General features: G+C 35.2%; 2 protein-coding genes across 3 annotated transcripts; both read right to left on the bottom strand.

Annotated features, from left to right (window-relative positions):
• Positions 1 to 4,168: 4,168 nt before the first annotated feature.
• LOC21392203 (ATPase family AAA domain-containing protein 5) lies at positions 4,169 to 7,597 on the bottom strand. 2 transcript variants are annotated; one of them, XM_024168998.1, is made up of 6 exons: positions 7,318 to 7,597; positions 7,077 to 7,195; positions 6,578 to 6,662; positions 6,246 to 6,458; positions 5,501 to 5,588; positions 4,169 to 4,365 (listed from the first exon to the last, which is right to left on the bottom strand). In XM_024168998.1, the coding sequence occupies exons 1-5, from the start codon at positions 7,483 to 7,485 to the stop codon at positions 5,511 to 5,513; spliced, it is 663 nt and encodes a 220-aa protein (XP_024024766.1). In that variant the 5' UTR covers positions 7,486 to 7,597; the 3' UTR covers positions 4,169 to 4,365; positions 5,501 to 5,510. The 2 variants fall into 2 exon arrangements, with proteins under 2 accessions (XP_024024766.1, XP_024024765.1); XM_024168997.1 differs by having other exon boundaries at positions 5,501 to 5,560.
• Positions 7,598 to 7,629: 32 nt separating this feature from the next.
• On the bottom strand, positions 7,630 to 8,851 carry LOC112092539 (glutamate receptor 2.4-like). Its single transcript, XM_024168984.1, has 2 exons — positions 8,587 to 8,851; positions 7,630 to 8,501 (listed from the first exon to the last, which is right to left on the bottom strand). Exons 1-2 carry the CDS (start codon positions 8,849 to 8,851, stop codon positions 7,630 to 7,632), a joined length of 1,137 nt encoding a protein of 378 aa, XP_024024752.1.
• Between the last annotated feature and the right edge of the window lie 2,008 nt (positions 8,852 to 10,859).

Genomic DNA, 10,859 nt, shown 5'->3' with positions numbered 1-10,859 from the left:
AAATAAGCAACTTAGATTAAGCATAAACATACCACATCAAACTAACCTCAAAACTCACAAAACCAACATAAAACTCACACACCCTTATTACAATCTTATCTCTTCAAGAACCACAAATTTACATCCATAAATCCAAGCTTAAAGTTGGCTAGAAATTAATGGAGGGGAGTTTAAGAACTTTCCCTTGAAGAATTCTCTCTTTCTCTTGAAAAACCCTTGAACTCCTCTAGGATTGTTAATGGCTTGAAACTATAAGAGTATAAGGAAATTTGAGAAGAATATTTCTCTATTTCAAACTTTCCCAAAACATGAAAAAGAGAGGATTTAGAGTTTCTTTACCCTTAGAGGAATGCTTGACTAGTCTCCTCCTAGAATCCCTTAATCTCCTTCTTCTTCTTCTATGGTGTGCTAGTGGCTCAAGATTTGGAGAGTGGGAGAAAATATTTGAGAGGAAATGGAGAGTGTGTGGCCGGATTTTTTAGTGGGAAAAAGCTAGGAGAAAAAAAATGAAGCTTATCCTATGTTGGTTCCTTTTATAGGCAACTTGGAAACTATTTTTTTTAACACCAATTCCACTCCATCATTCAACCAAATTTTTGGTTCAAATCCCCCTTTCTTGGCCGGTTTTGGAAGGAGAAAAGGAGAAGCAAATTTGCCATTAATTCCCTTTCAACCACTACAATCACATCACCTTAACATGTCATCCACTTGCACACTCAACTAGCTAATTTTGGCTCTATTTTTTTTTTGCATGGCCGGTGGTGTGCTTCAAGAAGGAAGTGTGGTAAGCATTTATGTCCAATAGTTGATTTGACACAATCCCATCACACCTTATCATGTAATCCCCTAGCACACTCAACTAGCCAATTTTGGCTCTAATTTTTCTATGCATGGTCGGCCAAAGTGGAGAAGGAGAGAGAGAAAAATAAATCCTACCCCTTGTACTTTAGTCCACTCTCTTAAGTTACCTTTGAATCAGGTAAAAATCATACTGACTGTAAAGGGTACTTAGCTGACAGGAAATTCTTGTTTCTGACAGTTCTCTTTTTTTTTCTACTACTTATTTTCAGTTCAACTTTTAAATCCTCGTCTGCTTTGATATCACGTTAAATTCTTACTCGCGTAATATCTTAAACTGTTTCAAGTCTTGAAATTAATTCTAGACTGAATAAATTCTAAATTTAACTTTTCTGCATTATATCCCGGGAGTGACATTATTTCTGACGGTGTCAACTCCTTAGCTCACATTGTACCCTTCTACTATCGGTATCTATCTTGTGACTTTAACCTAGCTGTCTGGCAATTAAGGATTTTCTCTTCTTTAAAAATGTCAGTGCGTTTTTTTTTTACGCTGCTAACATCATGCTGTGTTTGGAGATTCTTGAAATTAAGATTCTCAAACTATACTTGTACTGAAAATTATTCCGCCTTAAAGTACGGCAAGAATTTATCGATCGAATTTACTTGATCGAAAACATGAACTTAACATGAAATCTGCTACAGAATTTAGGAATACATATATTGATTCCATAAATCCTTCAGTCACATAATATTTTCTAGGAAAATCCTTGGCTTAAATAAATAAATTGTATTATTTAAAGTCTGGAATTTTCTCAGTCATTACATTTCCTATGCTATTAAATTGCTAAAGAATAATGCTAGGCATTGGTGAGCATCTATTAAGTTGACTCCAGCTGCTACCAACCTTACTTGGAATGGTTTCAAAGAACTGTTTTACAACAAGTACTTCACTGAGGAAGTAAAGAAAAGTAAAGTGGCTGAGTTTGTGGGATTAGCACAGGGTACTATGACTATTGATGACTATGTCACTAAATTTGAAAGACTTTCAAGATTTGTTCCATGGATAGTAGGTAATGACGTGAAAAAGATGAACTTCTTCATTAAGGGTTTGAAAGCAGCTATCCACAAGAATGTGAGCATGTCGAGGCCTTAGTCGTTCAGCGAAGCAGTTGAACTGGCTATGATATCTGAGAAGGGTATTAAGAGACAAGAATTGGAGAATAAAGCTACTTATGCCGCTAAGAATGGCCCGTGAAAACCAGGAACAACTACAAGAAAAGGGAAACAAAAGCAAGAGTGGCAACAAAATGCTAACAAGCGGCCTAAGACAGATAATTCAACTGCTAAGGAGTATCCAAAATGTCCTAAATGTGGGAAAATGCATGGAAGAGAATGTCGATATGGTACCTTTAATTGCTACACATGTGGAAAACCTGGTCACATTGCTGCAAATTTTGGAGCTAAGCCCGATGGTCAGAAGAAGACTCAAGGAAGGGTGTTTGTAATGACGGCAAAAGATGCTGAAGAAGATCCTACTGTTGTGGCAGGTACACTCTTCATTTCTGGAATGATAGCTCATGTATTGATAGATTCAGGTTCTACCCATTCATTTGCATCTCTTGCATTTGCTAATAAATTGGGTAAAGTACTAGAGATATTGAAAAGTGGGTTTAGTGTAGTTTTACCTTATGGAGAGGTGTTAAAGTCTAATAAGGTGTTGAGATCTTGTTTGGTTATGATAAATGGGAGAGAGATGTATGTGAATTTAATCGTTTTGGATATGAAAGATTTTGATGTGATTCTTGGTATGGATTGGTTATCTAAGCATAGAGCCACCATAGATTGTCATCAAAAGGCGGTTATTTTTAAACCTAAAGAGGGACATAAATTCATTTTTAGTGGAAGGTCAAAGAATGTCTCTTTTCCAATTATTTCTGCAATGAAGGCAAGAAAAATAATTTGTAAAGGCTGTATTGGTTTCTTGGCCTCGGTAGTTGATACTTCAGTTCGGGATGAGCTTAAACCTGAAGATGTGCCAGTAGTTAGGGAGTATTTGAAAGTTTTTCCTGAAGATCTTCCTAGTCTTCCTCCGGATCGAGAGATAGAATTTGTCATTGATGTTGTTTCAGGAACATCTCCTATTTCTAAAGCACCTTATCGTATGGCACCATCAGAATTGAAAGAGTTAAAGATTCAACCTCAAGAATTATTGGACAAAGGTTTTATTCGTCCAAGTTTTTCTCCATGGGGTGCACCAGTTCTTTTTGTGAAAAAGAAGGATGGTTCGATGCGACTTTGTATTGATTATCGAGAATTAAACAAAGTCACACTAAGAAATACCAGATCCTCTTGAACTTCAAGGAAAGTGATATCCACATCCTCGAATAGAATTAAAGGTTTAACTTCACTCTGACTGCAGCAACTTCCAGACTCCTCACGATAAGAAATACCAGATCCTCCTGTTGCATTCCGACAATCTTCATCTGATAAGGGGATCAGTTCAACCACCTCATCATCTAGTTCCTGGGTTGCAGTGCCATTGGCCAGATTTCAGGGTTTCAAAATAAGCTTACTCAGTGAACCCACAGGGTTTCCCAGTGACCTAGATGCACATGAAAAGACTCATTATTCAGGGACAAATGTGGTCTCATTTCTGCTGTGATTTTACTAAATAATGACCAATACTGACCCTGGGCATGACACTTGCAAGCAAAAAATCCCTCACCATGATGCAAATTCTTACTGAAAATTTTATTTGCACAGAAAGCATTCGTGCAATTGCAATGTTGCATAAATTACTAAAAAAAAAAAAGAAAAGGAAAAGTAGAAGCATGCACAGGAACAAACCTAATGCCGTGAATGTCGATTTTCAGAGAAATGACATTGCCATTTGAGATTACGCTCTATACTGAGATGAAGATTGAGCTCTATATTATTAACAGAGAAAAGATAATGCCATTTGAGATTCTTTCAGGTTGGCTAGGTGCAATTTGAATGCCTCTACGAGGCATCAATCACCAAGATGCACCAAAACCAAGAAACATTGAGCTTTGAAAAAAAAAAAAAATACTTTCAGCTAGAGACATTACTGAGCCAATTAAATTGCCTAATTATTTAAACCATAGGAAAAAACAACTCTTTAGGTTTCAAAGCAAAGTTACAAAAAAGAGAAATGCTTTGATCTTCCCTTGCATTACCAGTACTAAAGAATCCTTCAATGAAAAAGGTAAGTAATTTTGCATTTCTTTCCGCTGTAAATTCTCTGATGGGGATTAATTTGCAATAATTTCAACATTTAAGTTTTCCACATTTTTACATGCTTTCTATATTGTTTTATATCCCTCTTCATGTTATAGAGAAGCTTCCTTGAAAAAGAAACTCTGAATGTGGAGAAACTGCGTTTATAGCAAATGAAGTAAAAAAGTGAACTTTAGAAAGCCCCGAGTACGACAGCTATTTCTAAAGGAATATATATGAGAAGAACCTTTTAAGTTGACGTGATTCTAAAGCCTCACCAAACCTCTGCTTAACAAGAGCTCCATTTGGACATTCTGATGTGCTGACCTGAAATGAAAAGACAGTCAATCTATAAATCAATATGCCGGAAAAAAAATATATATCAAGATGCAGAAAATAAGCAATGTATCAGACTATCAGCATCCCGTGATAAAAACCAAAGAAACAATGTCCGATGACTCGGTAGCCACTAGATAAATGTGAAATGATGATGTATTATTGTACTATCAACTGGTTCATCATGGCAAAAAAGTGGATACATTTAGTGAGCTTATCACTGCTTGTATAAAACTTGTCAATAATTTTGATGACGTACGCTAGTCACTATTGCATAAAATCAGATAAAATCTGAGACGCATAAATATATATATATATATATATATGCGCAATGGATAAATATGTACATATGCACACACACCCCATATGACAGTTGTTTAATATTCTATCCATTTAGATGTATGCATTCAATTTTCCAGTCAAACAGATACGTTTAAATATCCATCTGTTTTATGTAACAGGCTAAAGAAAATAACACAACATAAATCATTTTGGAATCATACGGGGAAAAATTGAATTTGAAGATCACTAGCATGATTTATTAAACAGACATAATTTAACATTAATGGGACGTTTGGTTCTGGATTTAGAACCATGATTTATGATTCTGATTTTTGAAATTCAAATTTTTTGTGAGAGAAAAATACTGTAGAGAACCAAGAACCATATTTTAGAACCAGGGACGAACCCTTGAAACAAACATCCCATAAGTTTACTAAATTTGGGAGAGTATTGAAAACTTCTCATATTCAAAAAAAGCAACGTTACAGTTTCAACTCAACCTTCGCTTCAATCATTTTTATTAAACTGTATTTGAATCATAGATCAATTTGGCGAAGGCTAACTTGTAAATAGGCAAATTCCCCTTTCTGTCAATATGTGGTGCTTCTTGCTTCTGCTATGGCTAGTTGGCATTGCTTAAAAAGAATACTAGCGATCAAATTACATCACAATCAACATCCATAGAAATAGGGATTTTATTTAATCTATTTAACAACCATCTTCATTGACATATAGATAGTTATATACATGTTGGGATTTGAAGAGGAAAGAAAAAAACAACAGCAATCATCACCAATGAACAACGATCTCTCTTAAGTAGAAAAAAATTATCACAATTTAATACCTCCAAAACCTCAAATCCTTGCTCTCGTGCACAAGCATAAATAGCAGCAGACTTTCCACTCTGCAACACTTGAGTCATAGATCTTAATCTGAAAAATGTATCACTTTTATGGATAAATATAGAAATTGAAAACCAATTGTAAAACTGTGGATGCACTGAATAAGTGTTGGACAAGGAAACCAAGCCATATGATATCTATATTTGGAAATTGACACTACTTAAATCATATATCACCATAAACTTAGAATCGTATATTGTTACTCTCAGCATCCAGATCGGTAAAGAAAAAAAAGACCCTTTTAATTCTTGAACATGCGAGCACCAGAACAAAAAGTTGTACATGCAGAAAGCTATTTTTATCAATGATGTTATTATCATTATTATTCTTTTCAACATAAGTACAATTATGCTTAAATTTTTATAACACCAATCATACCAAAATTGAGATAGGAAGCAATTCCAGCATAGGGCTACAAAGAGACGGCTCTAATTGTAAAGCTCTAGGACGTGCATCCTTGTCAGTACCCAAATAAGACTAACAGAACCAGACATAAATAACATTTGTATATAGTTGATTCTCTGCTATCAGCATGTCCAATTAATGCACTCTTAAGGTACTAGATAAGTAAGAACCTAAAACAAGCATATATAGAGGATAAACAGAATAGCTCCCCTGAAAGACCAAAGACCGTGACTCACTATAATCATAGACAGAAAGTGTACTTCATGTGTGTTTTGTACTTACCCCAACCGGCCCAGTAACTAAGAGTACATTTTTCAGGCCACCCCCTTCCCGTTCTTTTTCTATATCAGAGTCACTTTCAGAACAAATATAATCGTCATCTCCCCTATCACCTGTATCACAATTAATAGTTTCCTTGCTGATACGAAAATTTCTTTCACGCCAATGCTGGAGCCACTGACTCAAAAAATTCACAGATTCATCGTTGCCACATACCTACTCGGCCTTGTAAAAAAAAAAAAAAAGGTGAAACAAAAGTTTTTCATCCATCCAGATTGGAGAAACTTCAAAATTGCGTAACTTCTACAATGAAGAAACAGATCGACATATCTAACCTCCAGGGCATTTTTTGGCTGGTACTTATAGGTCCATAAGCTATCCCTTGGTTGATTACCACAATCAAAATAGTACGACTTCATTCTGCAATTAATGCAGCAATAAAGTAAGATCATATACTAAATTACTAATTGCAACCTAAGAAATATGCACAATACTTCACATCGTGTATGATAATCATCTCAAATAATAAGGGTGCAGTGTCAGATGACAGTAGTTATCGGAAAAAGGTCAGCTAAAAAGACATAAATGTGCACAATCATGAAAATTGTGACCCGTATATTAGATAGATTAACAGAAACGATGATTGTAAAAAAAACAAAAACAAAAAAAAAACACACACACACACACACAATTAAGAGAAGAATATTAGTATAAGAAAAACAAAAGTTTCAGAGCTAAAAAACAAAAACAAAACAAAACCGAAAAAAAAAAGGTAAAAAGAAAATGGATTGGAAAAAAAAAGCAGCATCTGAGACAATTTAATTAAACCTTTACCTTTCCTCGAGAAATCTACTTTGTTGCCCAATGTCTGGCTTCATTACTACACCAGTATGCCCACTGAAGGAATCAACTTTAGTTACCTCACTGTCCTGGGAGTAATTTATTTGAATTAACTGAATCACAGCATGACAACAAACGAAACAGTTAGTAGAGCAAAATGAGCATATTGCTGTTAGAACATATTATATGGAAGGAAAAAAAAATCAGAAGTAGGATAGAACAATGCAGTACTTACTTCTGCATCCTTTAAGGGCTGATAGCAAATCACTTTCTCGTCATTTGATAAGTCAAAGGCTGTTGGTGCTGTTTCATAAAAACATTCTTCTTGAATAGGACACTGATCAAAAGAAACCGTGTCCTGAAGAACTGATGTGTTGCTGGGATTTGAATTAATTGAAAGCATATTAAAACTTAAGCACTCAACAGATCCTTAAAAAATGGATGAGCATGCGTTTTCTAATACAGAATTGCTATTCATGAAGATTCCCTCATGAAACGTCCAGGTTCTCCAATCAAGTGCCTCTGCATTGCCCTGCATTGCAGAATTTTAGGTTCCACCACAATGTAGAAAAATTAACTGCAAATCTAAACCTTCAAAATCGGCTGATAATATCTTCTCCAACATCTCTTCTGAACTAGTGTTGCTAGCCATTCTCTCTAAGACTTGTGTAATTGCTCCAATGCTGTCATATGCTTGTAAAGCATAAATTCCGGGGTTTGAATCACCTTCTTGCGGGTTCTCTTCTCCAAAGAGTTGCTCAAATCGGGAATAGAAAGCTTTATAAGAACTACTAGTCTTGGAATAGTAGCTCTTGATTCCAAGAGTTCCTTTCATAGAGGAAATGACAGAGTTGTCAACTGAGCCCAGCAAACTTGTAATGCTCTCTGTGATTATCCAAGCCGAATCACTATCTAAAAGTCCTTGTTTCTTAGCCTCTCTAAACAAATGACTTACCATAGGCAATGAAGACCGAAGAACGATAAAAGCCCGAGATTGTACTTGCAAAAGTTTCACAATCTCATCTAGGACCATCGTTTTTGGGTCGGAGAGAGATGAATAGGGTGGAAGGACTAAACGGGATTCAATCTCGGAACCAATGCTCTGAAGAGCCTCATTTAAAAGGTTTATGATTCCCATATCACCACCGTATTCATCATCCTCAATTATGACTACAACCTTTCGCCAGTTATAGGCACAAACAAGATCTGCAATGCACTTGATTTCGTAAGAGAGATCGTTCGCCATTGTTATCAAGAAAGGCCATCTAAGTTGCATTAATGGGGGTGTTATGCTAGGTGCTGCCAATGAAATAACCGGAACTTGAGTTCGGTTTCCTACTTTTCCTACTAAAGCAGCTTCTTGCCATGTCTTCATCCCAACAATCATTTCTATTTTCTTTTCTTCAATCATCTGTTTGGCTGGAATGGAAATCGACCATGTGTTGTTAGTATGAAACAATTATTTCACTTGAATACACAGAAAGAGTTTTAAGAGATAACCAACCAGAAGAAGCAGAATCTTGAAAATATAGAGAGAGCTTGTGATTCTTTGATTTGTTGTTGAAGTTTTGAGCTGCAATTTCCATGGCAACTTTCTGTTCTTTCCCAATACGAGATGTAATATCAACGATTGCTCCGATATTCGTAACCTTCTCGTTATTATAAGCCGGTTGAGCTCCATAAGATGTTTTAAGAAGAAAGAAAATTAGTATGCGAAAGAAGAATCCACGTGTTGGAAGTGAAGGGAAAGAAAGAGAAGAGAAAAGCATTGGAGCTTAAGTATTCCAAGTGCAAAAATTTATTACAAGATTTTACAATAATTCATGAAAATGATCGTACTAGTTCTGTATGTGATGTTGAGTTCTTCTACACGTAATTACGTGTGATGAAGGGGAAAACGCGCATTGATTTGGTCTGAAGTTATGGGACCACCAGTCAAGCACACAATTAGAAAGGTAGAATATTGACTGAGTCATAATCTAGAAAAAATAAAATAAAATCAAGAGGACTATTTAATTACCAAAAGTCAGCATATAGAAAAACGAAATCAATATGAACACACTTATTGGATTGCCATGCATTATAATTGGAATTTTGAATAGTATAGGAAACTTGATGTCTGTTTTATGTAACTCTGTTACATTGTACACGTGCACTCTAATCTTCATGCGTTCATTCTGATTTATTAAATAAATAATCAGGAGGATTTGTTTTTGTTAGTATAATAAGCCTTTTTTATTAGGAACAAAAAAAAAAAAGAAAAAGAATACTTGCTGAATATTTATTCAATAAAACAAGACTTAGTAGTTCCTGGCCAATAGAAAACCACCATATCTCAAGTTTCAACCTCACAAGGTATTGCTCAAGCTATCTTGGAATCTTTCCTTTGATGACCCTTTCTACTTCTAATGGCAGATTATCCATGGAAATGAAAAAAAAAAAAAAAACAGCACGAAATCACCAAAGTTTTAACTGCCACAGAATGTGACACTCGGCAGCCACTGAGCCACAGCAGAAAGGCATGCTCTTATGAGATTCCCAAGCTAAGCATGCACTATCAATTATCATATACACTTTTTAGTGAGGCAAACTGAAGACAAGGAGTGGTGAAGTCTCGTAATCCATTAACTCTTCACTTAAGACTTATTTGTTTTATATACTCAAACTCAAATAATTGATATTGATACAGTATTTTTCTATAAAAAAAATTAAATTTTAAACATCATAATTGTGACGACCCTCCTATGAGGTCGCCACCGTAACTTAGTTTTTAACTTGTACTTGCTGGCATTTCTTAAAATTTACGTAACATTTTTTTTTTTTTAAACATAAGAAGGAATACTTTCATAATTCGTAACAATAATTTCAAAAGAATAAATCACTGAATTTCTTAAAGCTTTTCTTAATTTCAATTAAGATAAAACCTTCTATAAATATTTTTCAAATAGAGCTGTGTTTGAACTTTTGTTTCAAATACTCTTTAAAAGCCTTTCTAAAACTAGCCAATTCAAATGGGCCATTTAATTTGACTTTAAAACGGATTTCGTGAGAAATCTTAAATTCAAGTACATCTTAAAGTCCTTTTAAAATTACTCATTTAAATCGTCATGTTTAAAATTCATTTATTTGTTGCATGTACTGTTGCAGCGTTCTAAAACTTAAATACTCAAAACTAGGGTTGTTAGCTACAACCTTGGTTTTCTTAACATACATATGTACGTATACTTTTTAAACATACATACTTGAAACCTTTGAATCATATAGACATATACATGATTTTTCTTAAACTTACTGCGGAAAATAACTGCGTGAGCGGTATCCATTCCCATCTCCACCATTCGTCCGCTGCTCACCATTGCCCTTCAAGAATTACTGATAGGTTTCTTACCTACAGCATGAACATATATGATTGAGCTTTCGCTCAGCAAGTAGGAACTATATCTCGCAAAATAACTGTGAGTACACATGAATAAATATGCATGAGCTGATTATGCTTAATTATGATGTCTTATCATAGTCTTATTATCTTATCTTATCTTTCTTACTGATGGGCCCGAGTGCTCGCGTACCACTTGCGCGCAATCATCGGAACGTGAGGGTTTGCAAGGTCACCCACGACACCGTGATTATAACTTGAATGCCTCCCTTGAGTCGGAGGAAATTATTGTTATTTTCTTTTTCTCCCTTGTGGAGCTGGAGTTACCTCCCTTGTGGAGGCTGGTACGGCACTCAACTGATATTATTCTTATAAGTTCCTCTTGACTTATTAAGGTGTAT

This window comes from Morus notabilis, unplaced genomic scaffold (assembly GCF_000414095.1).
Source record: "Morus notabilis unplaced genomic scaffold, ASM41409v2 Scaffold669, whole genome shotgun sequence".
Taxonomy (NCBI): Eukaryota; Viridiplantae; Streptophyta; class Magnoliopsida; order Rosales; family Moraceae; genus Morus; species Morus notabilis.
Note: the sequence above shows the minus strand (reverse complement) of the source record. Positions and strands in the feature narration are given on the sequence as shown.

Bases quoted from the DNA above. Each gene is read 5' to 3' on its own strand.
- LOC21392203 (XM_024168997.1), bottom strand. From the start codon at position 7,485: ATGCTTTCAATTAATTCAAATCCCAGCAACACATCAGTTCTTCAGGAC. The intron at 6,459-6,577 runs GTTAGATATGTC...AAGGCCGAGTAG, and splicing joins AGCCAAAAAATGCCCTGGAG to GTATGTGGCAACGATGAATC. The intron at 5,561-6,245 runs GTAAGTACAAAA...CAAGTGTTGCAG, and splicing joins TAGTTACTGGGCCGGTTGGG to AGTGGAAAGTCTGCTGCTAT.
- LOC112092539 (XM_024168984.1), bottom strand. From the start codon at position 8,851: ATGCTTTTCTCTTCTCTTTCTTTCCCTTCACTTCCAACACGTGGATTC. The intron at 8,502-8,586 runs GTTGGTTATCTC...TTTCCATTCCAG, and splicing joins TCAAGATTCTGCTTCTTCTG to CCAAACAGATGATTGAAGAA.